Consider the following 16346-nt stretch of genomic DNA (forward strand, 5'->3'; position numbering starts at 1 on the left):
TAAAATGAGAGGGATGTGACTTTTCCATTCACTTGAACACCCAGAGGCCATTGTGGGGTTATTAATTGACCTAATTTAAATACTGTTGTGTCTCAGCGCATAGGCAGACTTGAAGTGAGCAGAGAGAGACAGGGAATAGGTAACTGGTGAAGGAGTCACACCACACACAGTATTTATCAATTAAGTTCACTGTCTTTTCTGGGTGTGCTCTGTGGTGCCCTAAAACAATTACAGTAGTAACATCGAAGATCACTAATCACAGATCACCATAACAGATATAATGACAAAGTCTGAAATATTGTGAGAATTTACCAGTAAGTGTCACACAGACATGAAGTGAACACATATTGGAAAAATAGCACCAACAGACTTGCTCAACACAGGGTTGCCACAACCTTCAATTCGTAAAAAATGCAATGTTTGCAAAGCACAATAAAATGAGGTATGCCTGCATAACACTTACACTATTTGGCTAAAACTAATAGTGATGACAGTCAATACTTAATTTCGAAGAGGTGAAATTAAGTATTTAATTTCACGAAGAGGTGACAGCTATTCTATAATTTCTGAAAAAGCACCCATTAATATGAGTTTTACAGATTTGTGAAGCTCACTCACACCTATGCCAGCAGAGTCAAGGTTTGGTTTTATATTCCAAGGAATATTTCTTGACTGACATTTTCTTGTTTCACAGTGATACTTCTTTAGATTCATCATTCAGGGTGGCCAATGACAACTGGAAGAGTAAGTATGGCTTGGCTGGCACTTCTGTATTTTAAACTATTATTTCTAAACTTTAAGCAATGCACAGAGATTTATACCAACATAAACACAAAGACTTAAAATTGTATTTATGTTGTGCTCTTTATCCAACAAATATAAACAAGCTTAATTATAAGAATTGCCTTATTGAAACTTTTAATATAAAACACATACCTCTTGTAAGGTATTAATATCTACTCCATCCCCTTGAATAACTCTAAGATAAGGTGGCAGCAACTTGTAGCCCTTTGAGTTCTCAGTAACAGGAAACTTCTTACCTAAAATCTCTAAAACCTATATGGAAAAATATACATGCAACATAAATAACTAAAGCTGAAAACAAGTATAAGAGCTTTTCAAAGTTAAATGATTTTGCTTTGATAATCGAGAATATAAAAAGTAACTATTTAAAAAATTTTATAACACTATGTATACGCCTTCTAAAATTTGGTCCAAACCCTTTAAAGTACATTAAAAACAAGCATGTTATTTCCTATGAAGTGAATTCACATCATAAAGTGGCTCAAAACAAGTTTTTCCCCTTAGACCTTTCAAATTATATGGATTCAAGAAAAAAAAATCCTTAAAATTAGATTAAGTACATTTTAAAGAAGTATATAAAGCATTATTTAACAAATTCATGATTATACTTTTGATTTGGATTTATTCTGCTTGTGCCCAATGACTTTGGTTTTTGTCTGATGTAACTCCAACATGAATCCAGTTCAATCACAAAGTTCAGAGAAACGGTGATAGGCAGACACAGCATCTAGAACCCATAGTCTCTAAGTTCTCCTTTGCTCTTAAAGCCAAATTGCACAATACGCAAACTGTCTTACTATTAAAAGTTTTGTACACCAATTTAAAATTTCTCAGAAAGCTTGGTCAGATAAACAAAAGAGTAAATACTGACATTCTCTTCCCACAACAATCATTTCCTTTTCCTAAATAAACTGATTAAAGATTCTAACGAGAAAATTCCATATTGATGAAATCAGTTTCTCATAACTAGCTGTGTATAATTTTTATGAGGTAACAGTAAAAATATGAAACCTGTCAAGTTTGCTGAAACCAAATATTGCAGGCTAAGACAAGACTTTCAGATTGGCCTATCATTTAATAGAGTAAGAAAAGACCTCCTTAATTCTGTGTCTCCCTTTCTTAAGGGGTAAGTACTCTATCATTAAGTATCAAACAGTGTGGTCAAGTAGCAAGGCTGCAGCCGAAAGACCTACACTGGATATCTGGCTCCTTATCTTCCATGTTGTGTGACCTTGAGCAAGTTACTTTAACCTTTCTAAGCCTCTGTTTTTTCTTCTATAACAGAGACAGTAATATTTATCATTGTGTTTTTTTGTAGAGATTAAATGACACATCTTATGTAAAGCACCTAAAATATTTTTCTAGTAGTAGGCATCAAATAAGTCTGCTATTATTACTTTTTGAAGAAGATAAACCAAATCCTTGAACATTAACAACAAAAAGCAACATTGCTACATTATGAATCAACAGTATTTCTAAAGAACCTCCACTTGAGTATTTTTGAATTATTTTTATTCCACATCACCCTGTTCCTATTTCTTCTGTGCTAACAACTTCAATGGTCTAGCAGTGACTTATGCTGAAAAAGAAAGAAACTGCAAATAAGTTTGGTGCCCAAATCATAGGATTAATTAAAATGGCAATGCTGTTAATTTTGCAGGTAAGCAGAAAAGAAAATATCTGTTCAACTGTGTAACTTGACAGTAAAATAATCCATAACTCTTGGTATCCTTCTGTGCTATTACTGTGTGACCTCAGGCAAATTTATTACTCTGGGCTGCAACTCTAAAACAAAGGGGACAGTCCAGACAGCTCTGAAATTGTGTGTAAATGAAAAGTAGTGTTGATGCAACTGGGCTACACACACATTCTAATAATCAAGTTACATATGAAAATTTACCTTTAACACAGTGTCAAGAGGGTTTCCAGAATCAGGTCTGATTATTAGTGGTGCCTCTGTACTTCTCGATACAATTAAATGTCTTAGATCCTCACCCCATATTTTCTCACACGCATTATAAATGTCATAGCTATCGCTGACCACAGATACAGGCACTGACGAAAACTGTGTTACAATATGTTCAAAAGCATCTTTTTCATGGTCTTTCCCCCAAGCTGTTATGGTACTAGAAAACAAAATGAAAATACAGATTTACTTAAGCAGACACATGATCTATCCCTGAATCACCTTTAACCACATCTCATGTGTGCTATACCAAACCATCAACATCACAGAGAAGGTGAGTGACTTAGTTTAACGAATACACATCATAAGGCAAATGACTATCTGGGTTAACCACACCTTACCCAGTTAGTTTTTAACACTATTAAGTAGCCTTACTCCTCTTCAACAGTTAAGTTTTTAACCTCTTATTTTCAACCAATTATCTGTGTGTGTGTGTGTTTTGTACTCCTGAATCTACTCATTTAAAATCAGTCTAACTAAAAAGCACTTGCTGAGTGCCCTTTATACTATATGTCAAGATGTCAGAATAACTACATACTCCCATTATTTTGTTAGGCAATGAGAGCACCTGGCTCCCTTCTGTGAATTTTTGAAACTATATACCAATAATAGTACAGACATACATTTTTTTTTTTTTTTTTTACCTTTCAAAATCTTATACTTAGAGGCAATTATTTATACTATACTATACATACATATAGTCAACTACCTGTTATATCTTCAAATGGCTAGTAATAGGAAGTCATACATTTTGTTTGTAGATTATCTACTATAAATTAATATATGCCCAGGGAATAAGAATTCAAATACTTAGTTTAAGCGAAACATAATTAAGATGGAAAATAAAGTATGAGAGTTTCTACTGGATAAGAATGGTTATAGTGATTTTTGCAATGTCCTTAATTTCGGTTCTTTTTACAGGATAGATTCATATTTAATATGTAATCATAGATTGGGTTTCGCTTATTTGAAATGCTTGGGACCGGAAGTATTCTGAATTTCAAATTTTTTCAGATTTTGGAATATGTGCATTATACTTATCAGTTAAGCATCCCCAGTTCTGAAATCTGAAATGCTCCAATGAGCATTTCCTTTGAGCAAAAAGTTTCAGATTTTGGAGCATTTTGGGTTCGGGATGCTCAACCTGTGTAAATATTTGTTAATATATAATATAAATAATTTTAAAAGATCTCAAACATCTTAATAATTTTGAAAATTACCATTGCATTATGCCAAGCAATTGGTCATTCTCCCTAATTTTCTAGTCTGTCTCTAATCTGTTCTCCTCAGGAAATAATAAAAAGATAGCACATTCATTTATTATAAAGCCCAAGTAGGTATAAGTTTAACTTATAACTGTTTGAAGAGTCAGACTTTATGTCTGAAATTATCACTTTATACAACGTGTGTTTTTTTTTTTTTTAAAAAGGACTAGAGTTATAACCTTTTCCCATACTATCAATGGTATACCTGGGGTAGTGCAGCATGTACATTTCAAGATTGTAAAGACTACTACCCAGAATCCAAAATTGAGAGAGAACCTGTTTATATAAAACTCATTAGTGAACACTCTTCTTAACGGCTACAGAGGCTGCCAGTAGCTATGTCGATTCTCTACTTCATGCATCTGTAGGCTAAATGAAAATTAAGATATGACTAAAGAGAAGCTCCTCTTCATATTCAGATCTGCAACCTTCCTCTTTAAAAAGGAGAGAATTAAGATCAGTGAATACCAATACTGGAGAACTTTACAACGTATGAAGTAACTCCTACAGTAACGGGGTCATTGCTTATAATGTTGTATCAATAAGTCATCTAACAATCTAGTTGTATCATGTCTAGCAATTTTCCTGATGCTTTCTTTCTCTTGACTTCAACGACATCTCCCATGTTTCACCTTTTTTCCCCCTATTTCTATGGTTCCCTTTTCAGTCTTCCCCAGATGCTGTGCTCTCCTTCTTCAATCTAACATGTCAAATGGCAGTATTTCTCATGGTTCTGACTTAGGCACTTGTCTTCTGTAACACTTGTGTGAAACACTCAAAAGCTTTAAAAAAAAAAAAAAAGGTTCCTGCATGAGGGTTTCCAGTATGGGCTTTGGATCTACTTTGTTAGATGGAAAGTTGAATATCTTCATCTCAGCGTCCCACAGACACTTGCTCTGGCACCCTCTGTCTAGTCCAATCATAACCTCTAGTAGTCTAGTACAGTATTTGATATATGAAGATCATAAATAATCATCAATGAATTCTACCAATGCCATAAATCCTAATTTCAAGCACCAAATTAAATTCGATAACTTTCCAAAGTTTGAAAAAAAAAGCTTCTGTAATTAAGTATTTCTAGGTGCAGATTCGTCTATTAAGATACATATGATAATGGTAAACCTCTAAATTTATAGAGTTCTCTATTTTAAAGTTATTTTAGATGTTAGCTCATTTATCATCAACGACCTTGTCATGTTGGAGATGTAAAACTTTAGCTCCTCCTTTTGTTTGGTTGGATGGAGGAAATGAAGAACAGACAGATAAGTGACTTGAAAGAGATAAGTGACTTGCCCAAGGCCACCCACTAGGTCAGCCGGAAGGTAACCCAGATTTCCCAACTTTCAGTCCAGTCCCCTTTTTGCTATACTATGCTGTTTTTAAAAGACATTCTATTAAGAACATGTGAAGCATTTGTATATATTAAGGAGTCAAATTTTACAAATGCAATGAATATGAGACCATAAAAATAAAATGGATTTTTATCCCATGCCCACATACAGTATCCTTTTCATTTTGACAAGAAAGTCCTGAAGAAGATAGCCCTAAAGAAGATATTATCTTTGTTCTCCTTATCATGATGTTACTACTTTGAAATAACCATCAGTGAAGTGCATACTACATTAGAGTTTTAAAAGATGTATATACATCTAAGGTCAAACTAAAAATAACTCTTAAAACTTTTTGACACTCTTATTTTCCCAGTTTCCTAGTCTTGAAAGTTGTTTGTAAAAGGTTCAACAAGGCCTTACTAATACAATGCTCATAAACGTCAGCTGAATCTATTTTCTACTGAGTCCCAACTCAAATCACCAACTAAATCACCAACTTTGAGCAATTTTATCTCCCAAGCCATTGCTCATCTTTACCTATTTCTTTCCATTTATTTAGTACCTTAGTCTGGGCTTCATCACCTTAAGACTGTTGGAATAGCTTCCTATAAAGACTACCTTCTGGTTTTTCCTTTTTTCAATCCATAGGATAGATCTCCTGCTATAAAAAAGTCCCTAAGATATTTATCTCGTAACATCACGTCTTTGCTCAAAAATATCAGTGTCTGCTTCCATTTGAAAATGCCTAATTTAAAATAACCTAGCACGACGTGCACATAGTTAACATCCCATGCCAAAATATGAGGGCCCTTTCTAACCTGAACCTGTCTTCTCGGTCTCCCCTATGCTCCCTACAAAATCTGTGTTTCAGCCCTTATTCTCTAAACACATTCACTCTCTCCCTATTCTTGCCCTTTCACCACAATGCTTGACACAAGATAAGCATGCAATAAATATTTACTCAGAGAATGAGTAAGTGCCCAATGTTGGCTATTAAATTTTACCAATCCTTCAAGAAGTGAAGATTTTGCATATTTCTATAAAAGCTTTCTTGATCCTGCTAGTGAAATATGATTCTTCCTTTCCTATAGGAATATGATTCTTCCTCTCCTTCCCTTGCAACACTAAAGCATTTTAATTGTACCTTCTTCCAAGGAGTTAACCAACCAAGCAGACGATTACTAGTGTATTATTCTCATCCTGAGGATAGGGTCAGTTTTTAAAAAATATCCTTCTATCCCTTGTTGCATCCAGTAGACTGCCTTGCATGAACACCAGCCAACTAATATGCCTCAAATAGTAGTACCAATAAAGCTTAGCCTGATTCTAAACTCACTGTTGGTTTTAGCACTCTGCAATTTTAAGTATTAGCAGAACTTAAATATTCCCTAATGATTATAGTAAATAATTTTGTTATAAAAACCAGTGATAAGGTTTGACAAACATTTTAAAAACCTGATTTACTTTTAATAAAGTTAGCTCTAGGACCAGAGCAGCCGCAGTTTAGATTATAATTTCTTTCTTGGGTAACCGGAGATGGTTTAGTGAGAGCAAACAAAGAAGCATAAAAAGAATCTGAACACCCTTTCTTTCCTCAATAGGTCCTGCTTTCTCATCTGCAACTGAAGATACTATACAGATGGTAATTTCTAGGGCAAATATAGATAAGGTCATGTAGGAGGACAGGGAAAAGGCAAAAAGTGGCTGGTACTTACAGTGAGTGCTTCTAAATTTAATGAATCAAATCTATCTACATATGACGATATAGTCATTGAAAAAAAATTCCTTAAAACTTCTATGGCAATATAAGTGTTGGAAAAAAGCTCTTATACTGTTTCTTCTAGGATGGATAAAATTTCTCTACCTCTCTAAGACTAATGTTTACACTTCTGTATAAATACTGAGTTTGGGTTGCTCAAGTTCATGAAGATTTACTGTAGGTACCTGGCTCTGCAGTTAAGTAAAATGTCACTGAGTTACACACACACGAGTGAAAACATTAGTAGTTTTAGAAAACAAACAGAATTTTTTACCTGTGTTCTGCTGCTGGAACAGAATAGCCTGGAACAGGATCTTTCGTTCCATAATATTTTTTAATTAGAGCAATTCCTGCTACTGTATCTGTTCCTTTGAAGTTAACCAAATGAGCAGATGCTCCTATGCCAGCAGTCTGGAAAATCAATCATAAACCAAAATCCAAAAAAGAAAAAGAAAAACCCACATTAATAATAAGACCAGGATGCAGTCAACCACATTTAAGGTATATAGCATAGCTCCCATGAGAATCGTCTTTACTCTTAGGAAAGTATTTATCAGAGATAACAGTTCCTAATGACAAAGATTCAGTTTTTCCTAAATATTTAAAAAATCAACTATTATCTCCTCAAAGAGACCTAGTTAACAGTGTCCCACCCCCACTTTTCATCACTCTCTCTCTTCCCTTACCCTGCCTTGAGCTTCTTTATGGCATTATTTCACACCTGATATATTTATTATGTCTGTTTCTGTCTATCCATCTGTCCATCCATCTAATATATAAAGGACAGGGACATCTGTTGAAGGACATATCCCATGTACCCTGAACATAGCAGTAGGTACTAAATACATATCTGTTGGTTGAATCTTTGGAATTTCAAAATGTGGCCTACTTAGAACCAAGATCAATCTCAGTAACATCCCCAAAAGTTTATAGTGGTACTCTAATCAACAATCCACACTACATTAAATGAGGTTGGTTTCAGTTACTTACCTCTTGGGAAGAGACTCCTCTGTAGCCAAAATCATGTAACTTGTATTCCAGACCATCTAAGTTACCAGAAGTTTCTAACAAATATTTGGCCAATATTTTCTTCTGCTCTCTAGAATTTGTGGCCACTGTGATTGGATACCAGGACTGAACAAGAATAGTCTGTAGTAACAAAATTAACCACAAATATTAAGACATAAAATACTGCATTCTTTCTGAGGAAAATCCTAGTTTTTTTTGTTTTTTGGAGGTACGTCCTGAACTTCCATACTATTAACTAGACACACAACTGCACAGTAGGATGCCTGCCATGTGCATTCCAGATATAGTACATAGCTCAGCTCTCAAATCAGCAACAAAGAAGATAAGCACACCAGGCCCACATAGCAGAGAACTTCACATTACCAAGTTTCTATACAAAGCTCCAAAGAAGCAATAATATTTTGAAAGACTATGTGATAAAAGGAAAAATTTTTTAAAAGTTTCATTCTGTCATGGATCAACAGTTTATAAAGTACACTGAAACTTGGATGTTGAGGCAATGTCAAATTGCCCCAAGTTTCTAAATGCTTACTCTTCATTTCTGTACTTAATGCGGACTTGGATCAAACAGGGCATGGACCAGCACTGGTTCGTGGACTGCATTTTGATTAGTATTGGTCTAAAGAAGTTGTTCATTTACTCCTCAAGGTAGTCTCAGATCTAATTTTCCCTTGGATTCAATATGACAACTAAATTATATACTTGGGGCACTTTAGCTTACTACTAGAAAATTCTATTTACTGAGTTATGGTTATGTGCTTAGCTTTTATCAAATATATAAGTATTTGATAAAATACTTATGTAAGTTACAGGAAACACTTCTGCATATGTTGTATAATCAAGGTCACTGTCTACTTTGTAATTCAGTGACTATTAAGTTCCCAAATAAGAAAATTGAAAGAATTGCTGGGTTCCTACTTTCTGATAAGAACAGTTCCTTGACTTCCCCTTTTTTCTTGGTTGTCAGGAAGCTCCACAGAAAAGTCTGTCTAATCGCAGCAACCATAATAATTATCATGGGTTAGAAATTCACTTCTTCATTCTAAGATCATAATTTTCTATTTTCATTTTATAAACCAGATAGTATGTCATTAGAAGCAGCTTCAAATCTGTTTGAAAAAGAGCTGCTAAGATGTCTGTGCTGAACCAAAAAGATATTTATTAACTAAATTTTACAAAGCAAGCTTTTACTGAATACCAGCTAAGTGATACATAAATAAAACAAAAAGATTAACCTTGAACTTGCCAATCTAGTCACCTTTTTAAAAAACTCTGTAGCATTAGACTCCTGTGACTGATTAAATATGGCCTTTGCAGCTCTTCTCATCAAGAGATGGAATCTACTTTCTTATCTTTTGATTCTGTGCTGCCCTTATGATTGGCTTTTGACAAACAGAATGTGGAGAAAGTCATGTGTGACTCCCAAGCCCCAGTTTCAAGATGTTTTGCAGCTTCTACTCTCATTCTCTTAGAACCCCAAGACTACCATGCTCTGAAGAAGCCTCTTACGGAGTGAGACGTGGTAGTCCCAGCTATCTGAGCTGAGGCCCCAGACACGGGAATGAGGCCATTAGACTGTCCAGCCCTGGCTGAACCCTTAGCTAAATGCACATGCGTATGTCTAAGCAAGACCAACAGACGATCATCCAGTCAACCACAGAATCAGGAGAAATAACAGTTGTTTTAAGCCATTAAGTTTTGGGGTAGTTTGTTACACAATAGAAAATTGGTACAATTCTTAAACTCTATAACCAATCACCTCCAACATCTGACCATTCTGCTTCTGAAATTACTCTTTCAATTCCACTGCCAAGGCCCATGATTATCCTACCTTTAATCTTTAGCCTCTCTAATTATTCCTCATATTGCCACTGGTTATCATTCTAAAATAAGTTTTTTGTTTTTTTTTTTAGGTTGCATCTTTCCTTAAAAGCCTTTAACAGTCATCTACAGTCCATGGGGCGGGGGTGGAGCTGATTCATACAGAATTTGAGAATCTTCCAGAATCTTGCCTTGTTTACCATCTAAAGGTTTATCTTCTACATTTTTCACTTTTATGCTGCAGTCCCCATAGGACTATTTGTCATTCTAAGAACACTGTGCCTTCTCCTTATTAAAAGCTTATTGTCCATTTCATGATTCCTTTAAACAGAATTACCTATTTTCTGCTGCCAACTTGCACTAATTCTTAATGATATTAGTGGTTAGTTCAGAATGAATCGTCACCTCTCCCTCAGAGGACCTTTAAGTGAGACATCTTACTCTAACTTCTGTGCCCAGCATTTTTTTGGGTACACAGCTGGTACTTAAATCAATATTCACTTGTTGAATTTAAGTCAATCAGCTCTTACATTTAATTCAACTCAAATACTGATATTATCTAGGAGTATGAGAAAGATATAAAACATAATGTGAAAAACTCTAGTTGAGTTATAAAGGTAGAAGATTGACCTTACCCCTCGAAAAATGCCAGGGAAGGAGAGAAATAACTATGAGACACAGTGATCCTTCACATCACCGTTTCCTTTCCATAGTCCAACAAAATCAGCTTAAATTATACTCTTAATAAAATCACTCCCCTTTTAAAAAGATCACTGTAGGTGTAAGCAAGGGAAAAAAAGGCAAGTTAGTTTGGGTTAATCCAAGGTCTAATAAAGTAGGCCTTGTTGGAAACTTTTCCAAAATAGCAATTTGCCCACACAAATCAAAATTATTAGTTGAAACTAAGACTAAAGGAAGTAAACCTGTAAATTTCCTTCCAGAAGTGTTTATTACAATGCTACCATGCAGGATGCAGGATAAAGGCTTTAAAGAATGAGAAATGGGATGGTACAGCAGAAAGGGCACTGCACCTACTCTGTTCACCAGTCCATCTCTCAGGACGCAATTTCCCCATCTGTGAAATGACATTTGGTCAGTATAATCGTTATTAAAATCAACTTTCCTTTTCTTCTTAATAGTAGAAAGGTCTTGTTTTGCTTTTTGGTGGAAGAAAAGGATAAGTTTAGCCCACTATGCTGGTTCCTCAGCCCCCTTGTAAGCCTGAGACACCTCTGCAGAACTCCTAGGTGCTCTTAAAATTGTTATGAAATGTGAGAGGACTAAGGTTTCTTCTGGCACCAATATTGAAATAAAGCAACTCAATTTCAGTATTTTAGAATTCTGTGTGCTACTAACAGGTGAATAACAATCAATAGTTTATTAATAACTGAAAATACAGTGGGAAAGAAAACTGAAAGAAATACTATTTAGTGCTATTACTGAAAATGTTTTAAATCAAGATCTGTTTAAAGAATATTTTCAAATTTGAAAATAACAAATTTGTTGGGGATGGGAACAGATTTCAAATACAAGGTGGTAAACTTAAGGTTGGGGATTGATAAGAGTAGGATGAATTTCCTCTGTCCCCACAAGAGATGCAAAATATCTATGAAGAAGTCTATTCTGGAGATCTGATATGCAGAATAAACACATTTTAAAAAATAGGATCTGTCAGAAACTACAATAAGGGATAGACAGTATCAGACTATAAGTTTTTATGCTTTAGCTATAAATGCCTATTTAGGACGGAAATAACTTAATATATATTAGTATAAAAAAGGTAAACTCAATATAAATTGTTTCAGGTTATAAGCAAAAAAAAGCAAGGGTCTATGTACTACTAAAAAAACAGTATCGAACAGTCCCATACTAGATTTATGTTTAATAACTTTTAAAAATATTTATATATTTGGTAAACTGCTTTAAAATAATTGATTTTTTTTTTTTTTTTTTTTTTACTTTATGGTTTCCTAGTCAGATACACCAAAAATAAGTTTTTTATTAAAAATTTATTTAAATGTTTTAAAAATTTTATTTTAAAAAATTTACTTTTAAGGCCAAAGAAAACTGTACAAGGAAGCAAGGTGAAATGATATCTAATTCTCTACTTCCATAAATATCTGCTTTAGGAAAGTTTAATTAGACATAAGGAAGAGTACTTACTGACTAAATCCCCAGTCAGACAACTAAAAAGAACAATATGAAAAAGGTTAATCCATAGATGACAAATTTTCTAAGTTAGGTTTACCTGGTTGGGATCTCCTGGTTGGGATCTTTGGCATTTAAGGTAAAAGGCTAGCCTAGATGACATGAACAACTCTTCTACTCTTGTGTTTTTGTAACACCATCCCCTCAAAATCAAATATTTGCCAGTATAAAACACTATTTACAGCTGTACAGAAACCAGTAAAATATATTCTCTTTTACGGTTCACAGTTAATAGTTTTAGTATATGGTATAGACTATTTAAAACCTTTATTTAACTGTACCTATTTTTTTTTAGTCTATTATTAGTTAATGACCCATTAAAAGTCTATTAATTTTCTGTCAACTTAGCAAAATGTGTTTCAAACATATTCTTGGACCTCTTATATTTCAATGTTTTTTCAATTTTTTAAGTGAGCCTCAAATGTACTATTTTACAATATAATAGCAAATAGCAAATTACTTAAACCAACAATCTAATTAGTCAGTTCTAAGAACTAAGTAAATGCCACCAGATAGTAAGGTGTTATTTCTATAGTTACTTTCGAGGGTATATTTCCTCTCACAGATTAAATCTATGATGAAACTGTTCAGAAGTTAAGTAGAGTATTATTATCAAAACTCTGACCATGTGAAAACATATGACTACTTAGGTATACATACAAGAAAAACAAAAAAAGGCTTGCAGTATAAACCCAAAGCCCAAAATGTACCCTTCCTGAGAAATTAAACAATATGAATAACAACTCTTGTTTATATTTAGATGAGACACTGAAAAGTAACAGATAGTAGATCCCAGGACCTAAACTGATTAGAGAAAAATGAAGAAAGTAGTTACTAAAAGTTGGAACAAAGTTCCTTTAGTCTAACTTGAACATTTATCATTCATTGAATGTTGTAAGTTACTAGAAATGCTGTTGTAAGTTTGCTCTAAGATAATACACATTTAAAATGGCAATGAATTAGATGAAAGGATAAGTTTTAAGCCAACTAAGTTTTGAAAACAATCACTCTCAATAATTTGATTTAAACAAAATCTTAGAACATTCTATTCTACGAGAAGAAACCTTAAAGATTAGTCTGTCATTTTATAGATGAGGAAATTGAAGCCTGGAAAGGTTAAGTAAATTATAGGAGATTATATATATAGCTTTATTAGTAACAAATTCTAAACTGTAATCTCAGTTCAATGGTCTTTATTCAATTAATGTTAAATAAGAATTAAAAAAACAAAAAAGCAATTTACCTCAATCCAATTTGTAAGCCAGTAACACTCTGGATCTGTGTTTTCCACCGTGAAGAGAACATTTCCTCTGGGAATGACAGAGCCCTCAGGAACAGCTTTTACTTCTATTGGAAGATGCCCATCATATTTCTGGCAGGAGAAAATGATATTTATTCAACTTTTACTAAAGGTTCTTTACATTTTATAGAATCTAAATTTACTGTCATTGAAACTGCAATTGTAGATGTTACCGTAATCTAGTCAGAATATCCTTATCCTTCTAAAAACTAGTTAAAATTATTAACATAGGTACTGATATTAATTGTTAAGTTTAATGATGCCATGTGCTTCTGCTAAGAACATTTATCACTACAAGTGACAGAAAATTCCAAACTGATCAAAACAAAACTGTTGCTTTTTCCCTGCTCTTTCAGAAAACAAAAAAGGATGAGTTTATTCCAACATATTCTAAAAGTATTCCAAGAACACTATCTTTATTTTAAATTCATCATTTTCACAAAATAAAGGCTGCAGACTGAAAGATAAAGGACGGCTATTAAAGAACAAAAGAAAACAAAACGAGAGAGAAGGAGAGCTAGGGAAATCCCTGCAGAAGAAACAAAATAGGTTCCCTCTTTATTCTGGTGGTGGATATGAAACTATGAGACAGACCAAACGCAGAATCTTGGCAATTAACACTCAAGTCTGACTTAACTGACTTCCTCTTAATGCAATAATTCCCTCCAAAATTAAAAATTAGGCTGAAGATTATTTATTATCTGACACTGTGCCTCCCTTTTAAAGCTAAAAGCTATACCTAACTATTCACTAGGAAGGCAAGCTGCTTCAGAAATCCTGATAATTTTTTTATGTGATTTGGGACAAGGTAATTAAATAAAAGAAAAATCTGTTTAAAAGAAGCACTGGAGACACAGTGTATAGCAAAAAGAACATTGCCCTACAGGTTCTAGTTTGGACTCAAAAGCACTGGGGAGATCTTGGGCAAGTCACTTGCCATCTCTAGGTCTCAGATTCTGTTTGTAAAATGGGGTTAGACCAGATAAAAAGGTTCTCTAGAGAACCTTTAGTTCCCCAAGATTTTCTGATCATATAATCAAACGACTTACTGCCCTGGTCACTGGACAGTATAGTAATAAGCATAGCACGTAAACTTATTACTGTACTTATGCTTAAAACAAACCTCATAGAAGAGAAATGGAGCAAGTGCAGGTGATAGCTCACAGATTCTACTGACCTTATTTAAGATTCAGGAAAAGTGCAGCGCAGAGTGCTTACCTGGCTTTTTCAAGACCCATAAGTACCAAATAGTATAGCTCAGTATTGTCATATAGGCATGAAAGTTAAAGTATTTCTAATTATTCTGTGTTTGACAGTCTGTTCAATGTAAGAAACTTTCGTTTGTGAGACTTAAAGTAATACTCAACATCAAGATACACCAATAGATTCCATTCCCAACTGATCACTGTAATAAAAGGAAACCACCACGGGATATTCAACCCTTATAATTATATTACCATGTCTTTGAGTGCCTTGATATCTAAGCAATGAATTCAAACATACTAGATATAAATATAATACAGTCAAGACTACTAAAAATCAACTTTGTGGATCAGCACCAAGCCATTCTCACTATTCAGTGAGAAACTTCCCAGAACTGTTTGTAGTGATAGACTCACAGCATCTATTTTCAGTCAAGAAAACAGACCTACATTTTGAAACTGCCAAATAACCATGCCCTTTCCTACCTATAGTGTATTTTCAAGAATGAATTCTTTCTCAAAAATGTTATTTAAGTTATAATTCATTTTTATTAATTAGACTTGCTGTAGATTCTATATGCTAATGATGTAACATGGGGGATGTGGGGAGAGGGATAACATGTCAACCTTAAGTTTTCAAAAGGATGTCTAAAATAGTCATTATATTCAGATCACAAACAAAAAAGAACTGTAATGATACTCTAATCTCCTATTCAATTCTGGCTGGGGATAGTGGCTCACACCTGCAATCCCAGCACTTTGGGAGGCCAAGGTGGGCAGATTACTTGAAGTCAGAAGTTCACGACCAGCCTGGCCAACATGGTAAAACCCCATCTCTACTAAAAATACAAAAATTAGCCGGGCGTGGTGGTGTGTGCCTGTAGTCCCAGCTACTCAGGAGGCTACGGCAGCAGAATAGCTTGAACCTAGGAAGCGGAGGTTGCAGTGAGCCAAGACTGTGCCACACTGCACTCCAGCCTGGGTGAGAGAGTGAGACTTTGTCTCAAAAACAAACAAACAAACAAACAAACAAACAAATTCTTTTGCAAGAAGTTTTGAACTAAAAGAAAAACCAAAACAGACCAAAACATGAAACCATCTTTTACCTCAAGAATGTAGTTCCATCCCTTTTCATTAAAGACATCATCTTGGAAATGTTCTTTGTAGACCTCTTTGGCTTCCTGGATTTTCTCTTTGGTTACTACTTTACCTAAAAGAATATACATGTCCTGTTTACATTTCTAAAGGTGCATTCTGTGAGTTGCTGAACTGTCATAGAATTAATAACTTTGGCTATTTCACCCATTCTATGGATTGAAAATACAACTAAGAGGTTAAATGACTCACCCAGAATCAACAGCAGAGTCAGAAAAGGAGTTTGTACTTCTAATCACTCAAAGTATAAATGTTAATTTATTGTAAAAGCAGATGTGTAATAGAAAAAACTATTACTTGCATAGCTTTTAAAAATTATATTAATTTTTTCTCTCGATTAATTTTGGTACTTTTCAACTCTGAGATGACTCAAAAGCTTCTTACATGGAGGTCCAAATGAACCTTCTCACTTCGTTCGTAAAGAATGTGGCATCTTCAGGGTTGATAAGCCAGTAATTTCCACGATTACTAAATGTCTGCCCCCACAAACAACATACTTTTAATTA

General features: G+C 34.2%; 1 protein-coding gene and 1 long non-coding RNA gene across 3 annotated transcripts in view; one reads left to right on the plus strand and one right to left on the minus strand.

Annotated features, from left to right (window-relative positions):
- Positions 1-16346, plus strand: part of LOC103226705 (uncharacterized) — a 139462-nt gene that overhangs the window by 121587 nt on the left and 1529 nt on the right. For both annotated transcript variants that reach the window (XR_005242386.2, XR_005242387.2), the window contains exon 3: positions 695-744. This is a non-coding gene — a long non-coding RNA (uncharacterized lncRNA). The remainder of the gene's footprint in view (positions 1-694; positions 745-16346) is intronic.
- NAMPT (nicotinamide phosphoribosyltransferase) overlaps positions 1-16346 on the minus strand; it is a 37362-nt gene that overhangs the window by 11440 nt on the left and 9576 nt on the right. Inside the window, exons 3-8 of the mRNA XM_007982516.3 lie at positions 15792-15895; positions 13427-13555; positions 8116-8274; positions 7400-7536; positions 2705-2930; positions 937-1056 (exon numbers count right to left, since the gene is read on the minus strand). Coding sequence (XP_007980707.1) covers positions 937-1056; positions 2705-2930; positions 7400-7536; positions 8116-8274; positions 13427-13555; positions 15792-15895 — 875 coding nt within the window. The remainder of the gene's footprint in view (positions 1-936; positions 1057-2704; positions 2931-7399; positions 7537-8115; positions 8275-13426; positions 13556-15791; positions 15896-16346) is intronic.

This window comes from Chlorocebus sabaeus, chromosome 21, assembly GCF_047675955.1.
Source record: "Chlorocebus sabaeus isolate Y175 chromosome 21, mChlSab1.0.hap1, whole genome shotgun sequence".
NCBI classification, from domain to species: Eukaryota; Metazoa; Chordata; class Mammalia; order Primates; family Cercopithecidae; genus Chlorocebus; species Chlorocebus sabaeus.